We start from the raw sequence: 20,037 nt of genomic DNA, 5'->3' as shown, positions 1-20,037 counted from the left end.
GACAGACGTTCTCCAGGGAGATGAGCGATGCAGCGAACTTGTTCACTGGCATGGTGTTGCATTGGATTAAGCATTGTAAAGTCACAACCGACCTCATAAAGTTGAAACAGGGTGTCAATTTATAAACGTTGTAAGTGCGAAATGTTGTAACTCAAAATGTTGTAAGTTGAGGACTGCCTGTAGTTTCATTGACCTTGTTCAGAAGAAAGTAGTATAGCATTAAAATGACCATAGAAATAGACACTGGGTATCGGTCTCCCTCTCAGCAGTGGATTTTGGCAAAATGAATCTCCTTCGAGGAGTCTTCTGCATGGGGAAATGATACTGGATACAGACTTTCACTTCAAGGTCATGAGTTTGAATGTCTCCTCAGGATGGTACTGACCAAGCTTTGTTCTTCTGTGATAGCTGTTCCTTCAACTGTATATAAAATGAATTGGCTTTAAGCTAGTTCCCATCGGACTATCACAAAAGATACTATGCTAGTCGGCTGTCTTATTAGCAGTGAAGCTAAAGGATGATGGGCCATAGAAACTGATCCACCATCTCGCATCTGTAGATGATGCTTTTGAACTTGAGCTGAGGCACACTTGCAGAAGCATGTACTACTGATGCCAGCACTTAGAGGGAACGTAAATCTTCTGTGCCTGCCCCTGGGGTTTTTGGAAGCCAGATTTTCCCATAATTTCTACCCCTGAGATATATATGCCCACGTACTGTGTCCATCAGATCTGCCTTCAGCAGTCAGTTGATATTGTGTTAAAATCATTGGTGGTTGTGGGAGGCTGGCATGCATTTGGGCTCCTCCTCCTCCTGCTATTGGTGGAGTTGAACCATGGGCAGCAATAGCAGGAAACTTTTGCTGACAAATCCTAGTGTAGACACAGCTTAAGCTGTCAGTTCTTCACATTAACTTCTTCTAAAGAAACAGTACCGTGTTCCTAGTGCCAGAGCCTGGTAACAGAGCAGTAATGGTGCCTGGCTACAGCTCCAGAAGCAGGAGTTTGAGTTCATCTCTGGATTTGATTTGAAGGCTGACCCTAGCTGTAGATGGGTACTTGATCATTCATTCTGGAGTGTTAAAGGCAGACAGGTGTGACATGAGCCACATCACTAGCTGTGTGCTGTTGTCTGTAGCAACTGGCACACCACAACCACACTAGCTTGCTGGCTGTTTGCCTCAGGTGGATCTTTGACCTTCAATAGTCATAGCAGTAGGCCATTCACAATGTGAAGTTCTTCACAACAATGTCACACCTGTGCCACGCATGACTCCATGGTCTCTAAGAGTCACTCAGCCACTTTATACCTCCCAATCCCTTAACCTGTCTGTCCCAGATAAGAAGTTGTGCTCAGTCCTAGGGTTTGGCTTAAGCACTAGGACACAAACCTCTCTATCACTTTACTCCCTCCCTGAGTCCCACACATGCACCAGCTTGGCACTGGGCTTGTGGCAGTAGAAGAGTTTAAGTCCTGCTTGTTAAGACATAAAATGAACAAATCAAGACAGCGGGAATACAAGAATGAATAATGCAGTAATTATGCTAATGAATGATACAATTTGCAGGTGTTTGGAGGTGCAGGCCAGCTCCAGTTGCTGGAGTAAGTCCATTACAGGTGCTGTGCTATACCATACGTGAACTTAATCTCAACTGATTAAGAAGCCTTCCACTCCAACATGTTACTCACTGAACTTCCATTTTGGAAGGTCCTTAGAGCACAGCAGTAGCGCGGACTTGGCTCTAGCTCTGGAAACTGATTCTGCACTATGATATCTCTCTATTCTACAGTGAGACCAATGAGGGGGTCGAAGTGGCGTTTCTGGGCACCCGGGCTGGCCTCATCAGGAACATCTTGTACGTGGGATCTGAGAAACGCTCTGACAGGCAAGTCCTAGCAATTTCAAGTTCACTGAGGAGTTTCTTTTAGTCTCTAAGAAACTAGAACTGTATTCAGGTTGACAGTGAATGGAATGGGAAACTATGAGAGCTTAGTGGGGCAGGTCAGTCCACTGTGTTGGGAAGGGAGGGGCTCCTTCTTTGGTTGTTTTGGGTATATGGCAAAATCTCATTCCACGATGGCACTGGTTTCACTATAAAAGGTAGAGTGAATATTCTGAGAGGTTTGTAATCCTTCCTTTGATCATTCCAAAGTCCTAGTCAGGAAATAGAGAAGACCTCTTCAGACAGAAGAGACCCTCTGGCCCCATTTAGGAGTGTTCATCAGCTTCCAGTCCGCATTCCAACTCAGAATTGCGTATTAGGCCTGTTCAAAGTGGCTAGTATTCACTTCGGATTCGACCGATTTGGGGGACGGTGATTCAATTCAGTGATTTGAATCACTGTCCTGAATCAATTCAGCTGAATCTGATTTGGAGGTTTGGCTGCCGCCAAATTGGTCAAGTCTCCAAATCAAACAGGCCCATCCCCCACCCACTTTCCCAGCTCCCTCAATGGCTGCCCCACCCAGCCCCAGCTCCCCACTTTAAAAAAAAAAAAAAAAAGCCCCACACTCACCGGCTCCTGCCAGGCAGGGGGGTGACCCCCACTGCCCCCACTGCCCTGTGCTGTATAGGGAGGCTCTGCCATGATCCCCCAGAAGCCCCAACAGCTGCTGCAGCAGCTGGTGAGTGCAGGGCTTTTTTTTTTTTAAGTGCCAGGACGCTGGAGCCAGGCAGGGCAACCATTGACGGGGCTGGGAGAGCAGGCAGGGGATAGGGGCTCATGGCAGAGCCTCCCACACAGCATGGGGAAGTGGGAGGGCAGCATGGATTCTGCCCCCTGCCTGGCAGGAGCCAGTAAGTGTGGGGGTTTTTTGTTTTTTTTAAAGAGCCGGGATGCTGGGGCCAGACAGGGCAACCATTAATGGGGCTGGGAGAGTGGGCATGAGTCAGGGGCTGTTCAGGGGGGCTGGGGTAGCAGGCAGGGGATGGGGCCTGGTTGGGGTCCCCCCCTCCAGCCCCTCTCCCCGCCCCCTACTTACTGGCACAGAGCCCCAGTCCAGCTCCCTGCGGCGGCCAGCAGGGACTGCCCAAATCACCGAATCTCCAAATCTTTCTCTGAATATTTTCCAAATTGACTGAGAGGCTTTGAATCGATTCAGACCTTTTTATTGGTCTCCCAATTCAATTCAGATTCGGAGATTGAGCCGTCAAATCAGGCCGTATCTCCTCTGAATGAAATCAGCACCCAAAGCTTCACACATCCCTGTTGTTTATCCCTGTTCCCCTTGTAATTTCAGCTGCTGGGTTTTGCATTTCTTCTTTTCTGTTCTATACGGGTTCTCACACTGCCCATATCACTGTAATAGTCAAGGACTCTCCAGTGAAACAATAAGTGGTGTGACTAATGTCTGTTACATGCTGTTTGTTCTCTCTCCTCTCTCATCCTGGCCTTGTGGGGTGAACTGCATGTGGAGTGGAAGATTTTGACTTATTAGAGTTCTGTTTTTGTAAATGTGCATGCTGGATCCTGTTTCTACTAGAGAATATAGCTCATATAAGCTCTTACTGAACATGGAGCAGGAGGCACTGATGTTGGGGTGGTCTTCAGTTTCTCTGGGAGTTTATTCCATTGTCTCAGACCAGCTCCCAATAAAGCTCCATCTCTCAACCAGATATACCCTGCTGTAGAGGCTTCTCTTGTGTCTGAGGAACAGAGCTGGCAACCACAGGTTTCATCTTGGAGCTCTAAGTAGGTTGTAGATATGGGAAGTCCAAGCTGTTCAGCACTATAAAGATAAGGAATGTGCCCTAGAACTTGATTAAGTAGTCCAGGGAACATCAGTGCTAGCCCTATATCATACATGCATAGCAGTTTAAACAGTAGGGAGATGCATCACTCCACAGGTGACTTCCTGTTAGCAGCATATATACATTCCTGTGTCCAGCATACAAAGCACTGTGGAATCTTTCTGACAGGAAAGCACTACGTCCCTAAAGAAATACTGTCCTGTCAAAGTATCCCAAAACATGAAAAACTTGGAATAATAGTATTTCAGTAGGAAAGGGAGGAAGGTCTTCATGGTAGTTAGTGCCCAATTATTGCTTTGGTTTCCCAAATCACAGATTTTCTCCATAGCAGGTGCAGGTCCTAGGGGTCTATGCATATTGCCCTTGGGAGATCCTGTTTCTTCATAGTTTTTCCTTTAGTGAGCCCCTGAAATGTGGTTCTTCTTTCAGGGTGACACCATTTTTCTCATCACTCACTCTCTTGCCCTTTTAGTACTGATCTTTAGGACTGTCTGGGGTTTATTTTTTTAGTTTTTTTATTTTGCTCAGGTAAGTTTCAAACTCCATCTCATTTCCCTTTAACTGACCACTTCAGCCAGTTCCAGGTTCTTCAGTGAGGCAAAAAACTTGGGGTCTTCTTTCATTTACCTAACTACAAATATTGGGACTTCCAGTGAGCCATATTCAAAGACCTCACAGGAAGCAGTCTTTTTTTATCACCTCTCCCCGAAACAAAAGTACAGTGTTTACTTTTGTTTCCCGTCGCAGCACCTCGGGCCTCAGAAAACAGCTCGGAGGGCCACATGGCAGCCCGCAGGCTGTATGTTGGACAAGCCTGTATTAGACCATCGAGTCCGACCCCCTGCCCTGGGCAGGAAAGGGTGCTGGGGTCAGGTGTTTGTCCAGGAGCTTAATATGTGCAGTAAGATGTAACAAGAAGTCTCAACCCTTTTTTTCCAAATGATTTAGGTGCTGAGGAAATTAAGTCTTCTGGAAAGTCAGTGGAATTTAGGCTCTCAAATGCTTTACTCACTTTTCAAAACATGACTTGGCACTTCCAAAAAAATTACTCAAAACTCTTCCCACTCCTACAACAAGCAGCAGGCCTCTCACAAGCACAAGAACATTGCTCAGTATCTCCTGCTATGACATGCCCTGAGGTAACTGCACCCCTTTTGCTACATTTGGCACTGTTGATACTTCAACATGATTGCTGTTACCTAAGGTAACAAGATCCTTACTGCCAACATGTAGGAACACCTGTTAGTATATTCCTGCTACAGATGTTAGCTGTTAGTTGAGATAACATCATCCCTGCACCAAGACAAATTGATACACAGCTGCCTTTACAGCTCTGAGTAGCAGAGATAGCATTGGTTTTCAATACATGTGTAGGGAGCCAGCTCCAACTCACTGGAAACCCAGTGCATCAGACCAGACTCAATTAATTGAGTGCTGGAGCGTGGAAATTTAATGCGCTCCAGCAGGCTCTAGCATCACATATATCAGCATCCCCACATTGAAAAATGGCAGTGGTGCACTTTGAACTAAAGCGCCTTCGACAGCTTTAGTTCAAAGTGTCCCACTGCCATTTTTCAGTGTGAGGGACACTGATACACATGATGCTAAGGTGCTTTTAATTACCATGGCTCACTAATTAAAGCATCCCCCTGCCACAAGCCTCCTGGAGCACATGTAAAAATACCCATTGTTTTCAGCTGCACAGCACTGCACAGTGCAGATTCTTATTAGGCACTTCCTGCATCTCCCTTTCATGTATTCTGTGGTTCATTTTTTACCATGATGGTTAATCCATGTTAGTGCAAGATAACGAGATAGGTGTTACCTACTCATGAAATGCCAGTCTGGGGAAGTAAGGAACTACAGCTTCAAGCATCTTACTTACTAGCTATATTGATCACACTTACCTTTAGAGACATGGAGTGGGTGAACTGCCTGGGGGGTGGGGGGTTGACAATTAGATTGATATGGTCAACAGCACCACCTGGTGACTCAAACTGGAAAAATAAAAGTTCTATGTAGCAGGCTGAGCAGAAACCAAGCAACAGCATAGCTGGGAAAGGAAGCTGTTGGTTCATGCAGATAATCCTCTGCAACATCAATCATATTTCTGAACTCTGTCTGCCTGCCTCCTCTGTCTCTACCAGTAACATTTATAAAACACATGCCACCTTAGTCTCTATGTCTAATGCACAAGATGTGTATCTTTCTTGTCTGCAAATGGACTATGCTTCTCCCATAAGCGGGAGAGAATGTGATGGACTATGTTGGGAGCAGATTATATGGACTTCCCCTCTGGGCTTGAATGTATTACACAGCCTTCTTTACAGGGAGCTGAATCTTTGCAAAGGGACATGACCTGCTTTTGAAAAAAGATGTTGGCTAACAGCAATCTCCAGGTATAGGGGCTACAGCCAAGGGCCCTCTACCAGACTGCCTTTCCTTGGCAGCCAGGAGACTGACACTTGGCTCTGGTGGTGGCAGTCACCATGTAGATTTGTGAATTCTTGGAGAGCAGCACAGAGAGAAGGGGACCTTCCCTGTGATGGTCAGATCTAATGCATTGAAGGCCCTGAGAGTTCAAAGTAGATCCTGAAATATGATGAGCAGTATGTGTTGAGCCCAGAGCACTGGTCTGAGACAGTACTGAGGTGCTTCTTTTAGAAGATAAGCTGCAGCCTGCTGAATCAGCTGAAGTTTCCCCAGGGCATTCTTAAGTCATTCCTAGGTATAGGGTAACAACTAGAAGCAGTAAAGGCATGTCACAATGGTAGTGGAGAAAGGAGCCTGATATGGTTAGGGGAATGCATTTGTGGTTCCTTGCATACATTTCCAATAAGAAGTTTATCCAAAGAACTTTTGCTCAGGTCATGTGCTTCCACATCTATGATTGGCTGACCTAGTGAAGTGTCTTGGACATTTTGGCCTGATAGCTGTCCTTACCTCTTTGTTACCCTTTAGAAAGCCATAGTACTTCCTGCAGATGCAACCCCAACATCCCAACCAGCATCCTACTTGAGTGATTAGTCTGCCTATCTAAATTCCCCTGTAGCTATTGGGACACAGTTTGCTTCTGTCCTGAAACAGCTGTTTGATGTGGCCCTGTGCTACTAGACATCAGACACTTCCCACCCCAGCAAGAGCTGTTTCTGCGACTGAAGCCTGTATACAGTATGTCATGTGTAAATTGTTTGGGGGCTTTGGGTTGAGAGGTGCTATTGGAATGTAAGGGCAGTATTGCAGCTGCTCAGCACTACCTTGATGCTGTGCTAGTGCCCTGGAAGTGCTAAGGGCAGTGGGTTCCCTCCTGTGGGCCTAGTGCTACGTGCAGGAGGAATGGGTTTCTCTCTTCCAAATAAAGATGGCTATTTTCACTGCCTCTTACAGGAAGTTCCTGACACAACAGGACAAGTCAAGTATCTTCACCATGGATCACTTCCCCCTCTGGTATCGGCGAGCAGCTGAACACCCCTCAGGGAGCTTCATTTACAGTATCTCCTCAGAGGAAGGTCCAGGTGACTCTTGGCTTTGCACTAGAGCTAAGGGGGGATAAGGAGAATGTTGAGTTTTTCACTCACAACCCCCCAGTCCCTGAACCCACCCCACTCTCCTCCATTATCATTATCCTACAAGTCTAACTCTTGCACCATCCTCCCAGCCAAGGAAGAGGCTGAGATCCAGCCATAGGCTGCTTATAAGCACAGGCAAAACAAGAGAAAGCTCACAGCAAGTTATGGGTAGGAGAGATAAAGGAAGAGCAGGCCTGGAGAGGTGAGGAATAGAGGGAGCTGCAGCAGTCTTGATTAACAAGGGAAGATAAAGCACTGGAGAAGGAATTGATGTCTAGGGTAGTCTGTGAGGCAAATGTTGGGCAGGGAGAAGACTGGCAGGCCAGTTGCCTGGAATAATTTGAATAGCAGTCAGCCAGGTAAGCAGTAGTTAGGGCTGTCAGAGAGTCGATTATTTTTCATGATCTTCCATACTGATGGGGGAGAAATTGCTTTTTCACATGTGGGTGGGAGGAGCAGCTTCATTCTCCTTGCCAAAGGTATCTCAGTGATCCCTACCAAAATACCCTCTTTCCCCTTGCAGTCCTGTAATGCTGGGCAACATACCCTAGAAATGAAGCTTTGAAGTGACAGCTGCCTACCAGATTTGTTGTGTCTCTTGCTCAGGATGTGACTGCCTGATCTCCAGAGCCTGCAGAGAGCTTTGCAGGGGAGGAGGATGGGCAGGTGCAGGAAGAAAAATCAGAACAAAATAGTATGTGACACTCCTACAAAGAAGGCAGAAATCCCCTCTGTGCTCCTCCCCAGCCCCCTGTGCTCATGCACTGTCACAGAGTACAGCATTTTAGCTGTTCAAGCTTTTTGTGGCATTGTGGTGGGAGGATGGGTGGGTGGGGAAGTGTACAGCACAGAGGAGTTAATAAAGAAGAGAGAGATTGGGATATAGAAGATGAACCAGGCTAGAAAGAGACAGGGAGAGAAAATGCACCGAACCTTCCACTCGTGCTCTGCCCTCCTCTCTGGCCCCAGATAAAGAACAGATGATGGCAAAAAGCATGGGCATGGCAGTAGCAGGAGATCTCTTCTGTTCCATTGCCTGCAACTTCATTGCATGGCATAAAGCTTAGAAAGCCAAGCACTGGCATCCTTCTGGATGCCTTCTCCTACAATCCCTGTATAGTTTCCAGCTGACAGCCAGTGTGATAGTGGGATGTTGTACATTCATTCCCTATGAACAGTTACCCATGGTACCATTCTACAAGCTGCTAGGTATTGTGGGCCAGATCCTGAGGTCCTGATTTAGGTAAGCTCCTATGGAAGTCATTTTGCCTGAGTTAGGACTATTATTGCTATTGCTTATATTGGGATATTCCATAATATAAGAAACCCCAGCCAAGATCAGGCCCCATTGTGCTGAATGCTCTTCATCCTCCCTGTAAGAGAGAACCACAGAACCAAAGACCTAGATAAACAAAGCAGAAAGGAAACACGATCATCAACATTTCACAAAATAGCAACTGAGTGCCAAAGAAAAGTGTGATTCACCAGTGTCATATGAATATATGATGTCCCTTTGGAGGGTTTGATTCTTTACTTTTGTGGACCCAAATCCTCCTTTACACATGTTGCATGGGAGCTTGGGGTCACAAGAGAAGCAGGATCAGGTCAGTCAATGGGCATCCTCCTGGCAGGATGCTTCTGCAGGTCAGTTCTCTGCCCTTGTGCAAGTCAGTCTAACTTGAGTCAGGAAAACTCTATACAAGCTTTCAAGCTAAGTCACACAGTGCAGCTGCAAAGTCCTGTGCAGGATGTGTCAGGCACCTGCAAGAATGATGAAAGCAGAAATCAAAAAAGAAAGAAATGCCAGAACTCTGAGAAAGGTAAAAGGACCTTCATCTCTTGGCTGAGGTAAAATATTAGGTTCCACAATATGCTGGGAAAGTTTCAGTTGCAGAAAAAAAAATATGCTTGGAAATACTGACGTTCAAAACATCCTCCCAAGAGTTATTAAAAAAAAAAGAGAAAAACCCTGAGCCCTACTTGTGCTACAAATAGATCCAATAACTAGATTTTTTTAAATAAACCAAAAAAAGGAATCTGGCCCTAGGACAGCTGCAGAGCAAAGCAACTGAGGCTGTGAACAGACTTAATTTTCAACTACTGTTGAAATGTCAATTTACTTTTCAACTGCTGTAAAAGTGGGACAGTTACAGCTGGGAAGTGCACAGGAGCTGCTGTGATGTATCTGTTACCCCTGAATGCTCTTATAGTGCTATAAGGGTAGCAAAATCACTGTTGTTTAATTCTGAATTAAAGAGGGTAAAAATTGCCAGGATTTGCTACTCACATAAGACTATAGGAACTTGCAGACATAACTGTTACATGATAACCACTTATACCAGTATATCAGTTACATCTGTCCATACCCTAAATTAACAAACTTGTAAAATACATATTTGCTCTAGAAGTACAGCCATTTTTCTATCCTGCTTGTGGTACTAACGTGACTGTTATAACAGGCACAGGGCTAACCTATGATGTCCTTTACTTGATTGCACAAGAGTTAGGAGCCATATCTGACAGTAACAGCCAGAGTATGTGTATGGGCACATCTACACATCACCCTACAGCAATGTAGTGACACGGTGTGACAGTGTACAATGCACTACGGTGACATAGGATCACAGGTTTCTAGCAGCGCACTCCCCAGGTATAGCATACTGCTACAGTGACATAGCAGCGAAATCTACCCACATGCTGCACACATGGCATAGTAACCACCCGTATTGTGCCATGCTTTAGTACTTCCAAAAAGAAATACTAAAGCATGGCACTGTAACAATGTCACAATATGGCAACATGTAGATTCACCCTGGGTGTTCATACATACTACCCTTGTTTGTATCAGTGCATTCTGAGAAAATTTGAGCAGAAATAAGAGCATGGAGGACCCATGCATGGAGCAATACCAGCCGAGGGAGATGCAATGCCCTCCAGAATATCCCGTCACACAGAAAAATGGGAGGAAGAAAAGCTAGCTTAGAATGGTGTTACTCTGAGTTTAAACAGGTGTAATTGAGACCAAAATTTGGCCTTGCAATACAATAATACAACTGGCTGAAGGAGAATGTCCTTTCCATTTCATCACAGGACATACCCCCAAGAGGAAAACCTGCCTCCTTGTAGTCAATCAGGGTGCTTGGTGCTTCTGCAAACTAAGTAATGCAGGCATTAGACTAAAGTCTTGGACTCTTCGGTGTTGGAGGCCTCCTTTGATGCTGACTGGATGGATGAAAAAGGAGGGCGTGAGGTGGCTATTCCTACTGCACTTTAGTGATCTCTCTGGTCTCCCCCCCCCCTCCAAGGAAAATAAAGAGCTCAAGTGTGTGCATTTCTACACCCGCTTCTACTGGCAATAGAGGGGAAGTAATCATCTTTGTTGTCTTTTTGTTTTTACAGAGGGAAGTGACAAACCAGAGGTGGTGACTGTGAGCACAGCTGTAGCTGTGACTGTGGATGGGAAGACAGCTATTGCTGCAGGTAGGAAGAAATTAGGTACAGGTTTCTGTTTTCTGTTAAGCCAAGAATGGTGGTATAATGGGGAAGGTGTGATCTTGGTGAGATCTTATTGCTGTGGAATTGTCTTGCTAAGGACATAGTGGGGATACTTCTCATTTGTTCAGTCTATTTGTGACATTGCAAAGCACTAGACAGTATACTTCACGGCTAATATTCATTGGGTCAGCAGAGTTGGAAACTAACCTTTGCTGGTGGAAAGGGGCATGAGGCCTGATTTCAAAGTTTCTCCTTTAAATCCCTCCTAATTCCCTGAAAATCTAAGCTTTGAGACCCCCGATGAAGAAGTTTTGCTGAGTGTCATGGAAAGTAATGATCTTTTACCTCGTAAAGAGATCCCAAGATGTTGCATGAACTTTACAGTTAGCCAGAGAAACTGCTTTATAATATCCATCACCTCTGGAGTGAACTGAGGAGGGATCCCATTTAGAGTGAGTTCCATATCTAGCTGGAGGTCTCAGATGAAATTAAGCCAAGCAGGGACAATTTAGGTTGAATATTAAGGGAAGTTTTCTAACTTAAACAATTCAGCTTAGTGAGGAAACAAAGTTACCCAAGTAGGTTGTGGAGTCACCATCACCAGAGATAGTCACAGATTGACAGCCACCTGTGCAAGATTGTTTAGGCCTAATTGAATCAATTGTGGCACAGTACAAGGAAGCAGACTAAAAGTATAGGTACCAAATGATTATTTTCAATTTTCATCAGTGTTGACATACAGCTGCCACTGAAGTCAGTTAGAAACTGCTTCTCCTGTCTATGCAGGTTTAGGTGATGAGAATATCTGTGACCTATTTACATTAGCATTTGACAATGGTGATTGCTAAGAAGAGTCCCAGGATTTACACGGCTGGGCTGTCAGATCAGAGGGTCAACTACTGCATTTACTGAGTAAATGGTGTTAAGGGTAGACCCTTAGGCAGCATAAACTGTTATCAAAACCAATATGAAGAAACTATTGTCTGCTTGAGAGGTCTATAGAAGAGAGATACTGTGACCCTCAGTAATAGCCTGGGATTTGAGAAGTATAAGCGTCTGGGGTTGCTCTAAATTATGCTATATTGCAATAGCCATTTATAGTTTAAAACAAAACATTTATGCTTTCGGTGAATCTATCTCCTGACTGTGCTCCTACAGCAAATGCTGCAAGAGGCACTGTCAGTACAGGGTTATTTGCTGGCTCTAGGCACCTGGAGGTCTCACCAGCACTTGAAAATATACCTTGGTGACCAGTCCTGCCCAGTTTAGAGCCCTGGCTGGACTGGCATGTAGAGGCCAACCAGGACCTAGGATCAGGGTGGGAGGAAGGATTAGTCTTGGGGGAAACTTCCAGTGCTACTAGCTGTACTGTGTCTTTCTTTGTGAAGTAATAACATCTCCCAGTTACACTGTGCTTTGAAGCTCAAAAGCATTATGCAAACATTAACTAATGTCTAGATTATTAATCATAATTAATAAGACAGAAGTTTATCTCTTGGGATGTCAGTCCAGTGCCTTTCACTAGAAATAAAAACTAAGAAATGGTAATTAGGCCCTTGCTGCCCTGCCTGCAGATTACATGACGTTGACTGTAAGTCCCTAGGGAGTCAGTAACCTGGAGCTTTACCCTTCTCAGGGGGGATGCTGCCATAGTCACATGCAGCTGCTGGCAAAATACTTTAGTGATTTAAAATCCCAGTGAAACTGTTAGAGACTGTGCAGGCATTTAGCTCTCTGTCTTTAGATTACATCTATTTTGCTGCATCACCTTGTTCACAAAAGAGTTATTTGCTTGGTCATAGGCCACCATTTTGAGCATGAGTTCCTTTTTAAGAGATGCTTACTGCAGTTGCTGTGTGGGAAATAGTTGTTGAGCTGCATAGAACATGCAGGAAAGGCCTGTGTTCCAAGAAGATTGATAGGGCATCAAAAAACGTCCAAAACTTGAGATCAGGGTTTAGTCTCACACATGCTCATATGCACATGCCCCAGCAGTGTGGTAACAACATTGTCAGCTGCAGTGAGTGACCTTATTACAGGAAAAAGGACCTCAATTTGCTGCTGGGACACCACCAGGAGGTGAGACTCTCTGGGGGCCAGCTGGTTGGCACTTTGGTGGCAGAGAAAGTACTAAAATCCCTAAGCCATTCAAATCCAATGGTAGCTTCATAGGAGAGAAGAGGCAACTTGCTCGGCTCCTCAGACCTCTTCCTCCTGCATACTCATAGAGCAGTCAACTTCAGAAAAGCATGGAAAGTAGCACCCTAATGGGGTGAGCAGCTGTTGCCACAGCCTCTTGAAGTGGCACTGCCTGGGAACTGCATAGTTGACAGCGTGTTTGGCACTGAGTGGAGGAAAGGGAAGGGGCTGATTTTGCTCCAGCAATTCCCAGAAGGCAGAACATCATCTGCCACAATTTTGGACAGCCTTAAAGTTGGTCCAGCCCTGGGCATAGGTGGAGCACAGTGTCATTGGTGCACTGAGATCACTGCTCCCATTTGGAACAATGCTGTCTCCTTGCATCATGTTAGTCTCCCATCAGTCTGGCCATCTACATCTCCGGCCCCAAAGACCTTATGATCTGTCTTTGAGTTCTGAGTTTAGTAGCATAACCTCCTAAGTACTCAGCAAAACACATCTAGTAATTTAAGAGAACAGGTTCACAAAACCCTTGTCAGACAACAGGGATGGGTCTTCTGCAGGTTATTTTGAATAAGGAGCATTAGGCTCTGATGAATATCATGAGCAATCAAACCAGAAATCATGACCACTAGGTATAGGAACTCCCATACAAAAGGGAACATGTATGGGTCACTTATTGTCATACAAAATTACCAGGACAGCCCCCTTCTCCTTCCCACTGCTCCGCTTGTCTGGATGTAGTTTTCCTTGTACCTGGCTGTCCTTTTCTTAGGAGCAGGAGCCATGTCCCCCAGTGCATTTGTCCAGTGGCCAGCACCATAGAGCTTCAACTTTAACTGAGATGGACAGCAATATAAATATTTACTAATAATAACCTCAGCCAATCTGAGTGCAGAGATCTGCACACTGCACCACTTCTTCAGGGGAAAAATGTGCAATAATTATGTAAATCAGCCTTCCCTTCCTTATCCAATCAGAGTACAGTGCTTTGCATAGCTCAGAAATAAGCCTGCTGTTTAGGGTCAGGCTCTATGCAGCATCCCTGTGCTTTGACTAGGCTGATGCCCATTCAGGGACAGATTGGCTGGTAGTAAGATATGGGTTTCTCCTTTCAGAGACCAGTAAGCATTTCCCTGGGAAAGCCATGTGTCCCCTGCTTATTGGCTTGATACCCCTTCCAGAGTGGGACTCCAGCCCAGGAGCTGGCTCTTGCCTGTACCCAGCAAAAAACACCTAGCTTAGGGTCATCCATCACACTCCCCCCTCTTGGCTCTTCTGATTACTGTTGCTGTCATGCTGGAAGGGAAAGGAGCCATTGGCATTGGGTCCAAAGAGGCTCACGTACAGTTGGATTTTTGAGACTGACACCCTGTGACTCTGCCAGGTTCTCTTTGCTCACAAATTATTTGATATCGTTTTAATTCTGAGCGGAATTAGAGCAGTGAGGGGGTTGCTATAGCAACCGTTTCCTTGCGCCTTTGGTCTGACTCATTGCAGACAATTACTCTCGCGCTCCAGGATTCACAGATGTGATAGGAGAAGAATCATGTGCTTGGCTTTCAACTTTTTGCATTTAATTTCCTTTCCATCCCTCCTTGTATTAACTCCTACCTCTCTGCAAGAGCTAGGAGTGTCTGGGTACACCTAGTCCATAGGGGACCACATAAGTATCTGTGACCATGTTGCATTTTTGTAGAGACTGGGGAAGTGGGGATGTACCTGGCCTGAGGGAATTTCTTTGTTTTTGCATAAACAAAACTTATATGTACAAGGCAAAGGACATGCAAGAACCAGCAGTGCATATCTTCACTAGGGGCACATCTACATTTGCATTAATGCTCCGATGCTGTTGCGCATTAAGTTTAGTATCTTTAATATGAGGTACTAACTAAATGCCTAGTAGCCAGTGTTACTGCATGGTAACAGAGGTTCACAGTCTTTTGGTGACACTTAATGCTTCGTAGACTAATTCTACTGCACATTAGTGCATTAACATGACTTTTTCCATGAGACACTAATGCACAGTAGAATTTATTCATAGTTTCATAGTTTCATAGTTGGTAGGGTCGGAAGGGACCTGAGCAGATCAACAAGTCCGACCCCCTGCCATGGCCTAGTCAGCCTAGTCAAAGTAATTAGTCTACTGTACATTAAGCATCTCATATAAACTTGCCCTAGGAGGTGCACACATGTAGATATGCCCTAAGGGTATGCCTCTGGACACACACATGTGTATATATATATATACACACACACACACACACACACACACACATACACATGTGCACCCATGGGTTCACATATTTTATATATATATAAAATATATATTATTATTATTATATATATATATAAAATATGTGAACCCATGGGTGCACATGTATATGTATCCATGGGAGTTGTCCTGAAGGGGAGGGGGTTCATAAAAGTCTGTAAAGGTGCTTCAGCTGTTCAGGAGAATTGTTGCTGGGCTGCTAATCATTCACTATCAAGGTCTGCTAATGGTTATGGACTGCACATGTAGGATCCACATGAGAACTGACCTGCTACTAGGCAGGTGCCATGACACTCCTGACATAGCAGAATTTGAGTCTGGGTCTCTGCATCAATGACAGGGCAGTACAGTGTGAACTGACCCTCTCCCAGACTCTTCCTAGTGCAATCTATTGATAGTGAAATTGTGCATATCTGGATGCACCTAATGCACAGGAGAGCCTGACCCCGATGGAGAGGAGAGAGGTTATTTACTTGTGCTACAGAGAAAATGAAGGTGATGGTCTGTGGGTGAGTCAGAGAAGCAGGCTGCATACTTTGCGATGAGGGCTCTGAGGAATGTTGCCTATTTTTGTGCCAGGGTTTGCACTGTGGGGACCCTGCACTGCCTTTACCTAGGATGCTTCAGCTTTGATAAAGGGAGAAACCTTCAGGGAGTTCCTCCTCCACACTTACTAGGGATGAGGGGACAGAGGTCATGAAGAAGAACTGAAGGTGACACAAGGAGTTGATGGTTGAGCTGGAATCAAACTGCCTGCACCCTCTTAGCTTCCACCTTTCCCTGTGCTTCCCTGGCCAGAGCCACAGCCAACATGCCTTTGCTTGCATGCTTCCAGTGGGTCGAGTGTGACCAGACCCCCAAAGGTAGCTAGTAATTCACCTTGTGGTACCATACCCTGACCTCACCTCCCTGCTAGCCTCCACTACATTCAGCAGACTTTGGAGCAAATTGTCCTCCCCTTTCGCTCCCCTCTGTGCCACTCAGTCATTGCCAAAAGAGCAGAAGTTACCCATAAGCCCCTTGGCAAGGATTCCTCCATTGTGTGGGAGGGGAATCTCCAGCTGGCATGGGACTGGCACAGCAGTTCCAACGCATCCCTTCTCACAGTCCCTGCTGCCAGGGGCTTGTCAGGGCAGGAAGGTGAGATGGCTGGAGGGCACTGTACTGCTCCCAGCTAGTGCGTCATTGGTTGGGGCTGAGTTTAGAGCAGGTCCTGTACCAGGCCTGAGCTGGAGAAATAGGATGATGGAAGAAATGGCTGATACTTTCCTTCTCCTCTCTTGGGCTGCTCTGGGTGACTGCACATGTGTGTCCCCTTTTAATACTCCTGTGCTGCATTCCCTTTGGCTTTCATGGGGGAAAAAAAGGAGCAGCCAGAACACCTCTCCTGCAGTTCAGAAGGTGGTGGGGGAGGTTGCCCAACAGCTGTAGCCAGGAAAGGACAGCTGCTTCTCAGTGCACTCCCAGCTTGCATCAGAGCTGCTCCTCTAGGGCTGGAAGCAGTAGGAAGCCCCTACACCTCCTCCCTGTATCACTGGCAGTGATTTGGATTCCCAGTCATGATGGACACAGCTGAGGGCCTCAACTTGGACCCCACTGCTCCTGGGAAAGGGCTGCAGAAGACCCATCCCTGTTGTCTGACAAGGGTTTTGTGAAGTAAAATAATAGTGAGAAGGAGAAGCCCCTGCTTATGGTAACAAACCTTTTAAAAGGCAGATGGGGCTGTGGGGGCTGGAAGATTTTGCAGCAGCTGAGAAGTGACAGTTGAGAAGATCAGAGCTGGGAAATCTGAAAAGCAGCTTGGTCAGAGATGGAAGGAAAAGCTGAGTCTTTAGGGGAAGGAAAACAGGAGAGGGAGAGGAAAAGCAATCAAAGATGCTTAGACCAAGGGAAGACTTAACCCAGCATAGTCTGTGCAAAGGGAGAGGTGTAAAGTTGCAGGATGAGTCCAAGAGTGGAGGAGGAAACAAAGACCGTGTGAAGGAGAGGATGATCTTAACATAAAGCAGGGGTGTCACATACACATCCTATGGGCTGGATCCAGCCTGCAAAGATGGGTTGTCTGGCTCATGGCACTTCTCTGTGGCTCAGTGGTTCTCAACCTTTTTTGGAGACAAGGCACCCCTCATGGGACTTATGGCACCCTTCGGTAACTTTTGTGACATCCAGTTTCAAAAAACAACTTGCATATATTACCTTCATACCATATATTGCACTGCTTACCCCCTGGCAGAGGGGCCAGGCAGTTGGGGTGGGGGATAGGCCCAACCTTACTTATCTCCTCACACTTCCCTGTACCCTTCAAAGGATCTGGTGGTGCCACTGGGTGCCATGGCACCAGGCTGAGAATCACTGCTCTGGCTGGACAACTTACCTCCAGATCTGGTCCATGGGGCTTCTCACTGCAGCACCCAGAGCCACTGTGTTTGTATGGCCAGCACCCAGATGGTTAGCACTGCCATGCGTTCTGTTCTTACCTCAATCTTTCCATGTGACCTTAGCTAATTGCCCTGTGCCTCAGCTTTCCCATCGTCTATAAGGAGGAAATAATGCACACAGACCTGGCGGGGGTGTTGTGAAACTGAACTAATGAGTAACTGTAGGAAAGGTGATTTTTTTACTTCAGCTTTGATTAGATTGATACTAGAAGACTGCAGACACCATGATAGTATGTTATACCACACTATTAAAAAGGTTGTAAAAAAATAAGAGAGTGCGGAGAAGAGCCACAACAATTATTTGAGGGCTGGAGGAAAGTGGTAGACTTGAAGAGTTCAATCTGTTCAGTTTCTCTAAAGGAAGCTGGAGGGGTGATTTGATGCAGCACACAGGTAATGCCACAGGGAGAAAATACTGGGTAATAAAAAGCAGAGAAAAGAATAACAAGAATCAGTGGCTGGAAGCCAAAGCCACACTGATTCAAATAAGACATTAGGTGCATATTTCAAGCACTGAGGATAATTATGCATTACAGCAAATTATCAAAGCAAAGCTGGATGCCTTTCTGGAAAATCAGATTTAGCCAAACACAAATACAGGAATAGCCCCTCCATTTTCTTATTGACAAGTAAAACAGACTGAGCTCTACATGTCTGTCACTCTAAGGCACTTGTTTCAGCCCACAAATATTTTCTGTGGCTGTTTTCTCCACCTTCCATGTGGCCTGAGATAGGCAGAAAGTCAGGCTAGATAGCCTTAGGCTCTCTGAATCTGTGCGTTTCTGAATTCATTAATGTCTGAATGCCCAAAGAAAGCTTCACAAGGTAGGTGCTATAAAAATGCAAAGCGTTATTTTTACTCTGCTGTTTCTCCAGAGCATCCTGTGGAGCTGGGTGAGTGTCTCTGTATATCTTCTGTAGTATTTACTCAAGTGAAAAAAACCTGACTTGATTGCTCTTTTTGTGCCTATCATCCATTCACTCTCCACCACTGTTCCAATGAGTGCATCTGCTCCCAGTCCATGGAAATAACAAATGGTAAAGGTTAAACAGCAACTTTGCAGTGAGCTATGAAAAGTGGGCAGCACACTGTTAGACTGCCTCAGGAGCAGACTGAGGCAGACTAGTGCTTTCAGAGCTTGCTCCTGGCTTGCTATTCCCATCCCATCAAGACCCTTGCACCAGGTCTATATTAGACACTGGTACAACTCTGTTGAGGAGCAGTTCTGTGAAGCAATAAGCTGAATGCCCTTGTGTACTAACAGAAATGTAGCAGCCCTGTGAGAACTACTTTCTCCCCCTCCCACACAGCTACCACTGACATGATGAGCCCCTTTACGCAGCCTCACAAGCCAGGCAGTAGATTGTGAATATTATATAATGTCCTTAGAGAGGGAATTTTGAGTTCATAAATATTCTGTCATCAGAAACTCAGTTCTCAGAGTTCACATTCCTCTGAGCAGAAGACAGAAACTGGTCCTCTGATCTATACACCCAGTCCAAATTAACCCAACTGTTCTCTGTGGCCAAAGGGATCAGGACTAAGAGCAATGGCCTCAAGCTGCAGCAGAGGAAATTCAGTTTGGAGACTAGGAAGAACTTTATGACTATAAAGGTGGCCAAGTATTGGAACAGGCTACCTAGAGAAGTTCCAGAATCTCCATCTCTAGAAATTTTCAAGAGCAGATTACACAGACAATTGGCTGGGATGATTTAGTCAGGGATGATCCTGCTCTGAGTGGGCTGAACTAAATGATCTCATGAGGTCCCTCCCAGCCCTACTTTCCTATGATGTTATGAACAGCACTTACATAATGAAGGGCATGCAATAAGCTGCCCTTGAGTAGGGACCTACTTAATTCAGAGTTTTGCGGATTCTGATGAACCTGCGAAATCCAGGATTGTCCTAAAAAAATCTGTGAAATCAAGAAAAAAACCCTTAATTTAAAAAAAATGCTAGCTCCCTGGTGGGAGAATCACTCTGACCACAATGAGTAGCATAGTGACATCTATGAAATCCTAGGATGTCATGGGTTTGCTACACTAACTTGAGTGAGATTTGGACTCCTGCAAAACTCATGCACTTAAGAATATATTTTTCTTAACTGGAAGGATATGCAATGAACTGTGGCTCTATATCACTGCCTTCTGCAGGATAGACTTTAAACTACTCAGCTGAATGTCTTAGACCTTACTAGCTCACAGCTCATGGAGAAACTCCTGTTGCTCAAGGGATAAGCTCCAGTGCAACTGGGAGATGGGAGGATCTGAGCTCTGTTTCTGTTCATTTTAGAGCAGCCATGGTGTTCAGTCAAGTGAGAAATGTGAAGCTACTGGAGCCTGTGGCTTATTTGTTAGTGTATGTTTTAT

At 45.5% G+C, this 20,037-nt stretch overlaps 1 protein-coding gene across 2 annotated transcripts in view; it reads left to right on the top strand.

Moving 5' to 3' along the window:
• The window catches only part of CACNA2D4 (calcium voltage-gated channel auxiliary subunit alpha2delta 4), a 179,740-nt gene that overhangs the window by 94,642 nt on the left and 65,061 nt on the right, over positions 1-20,037 (top strand). For both annotated transcript variants that reach the window (XR_009461800.1, XM_059726514.1), the window contains exons 24-26: positions 1,791-1,886; positions 7,139-7,266; positions 10,720-10,800. Coding sequence is in view for 1 of the 2 variants with exons in the window: in XM_059726514.1 (XP_059582497.1) it covers positions 1,791-1,886; positions 7,139-7,266; positions 10,720-10,800 (305 nt within the window). In the remaining variant the exon portion in view is untranslated. The remainder of the gene's footprint in view (positions 1-1,790; positions 1,887-7,138; positions 7,267-10,719; positions 10,801-20,037) is intronic.

The sequence above is a fragment of the Alligator mississippiensis genome, chromosome 4 (genome assembly GCF_030867095.1).
Source record: "Alligator mississippiensis isolate rAllMis1 chromosome 4, rAllMis1, whole genome shotgun sequence".
In the NCBI taxonomy this organism is placed as follows: Eukaryota; Metazoa; Chordata; order Crocodylia; family Alligatoridae; genus Alligator; species Alligator mississippiensis.
Note: the sequence above shows the minus strand (reverse complement) of the source record. Positions and strands in the feature narration are given on the sequence as shown.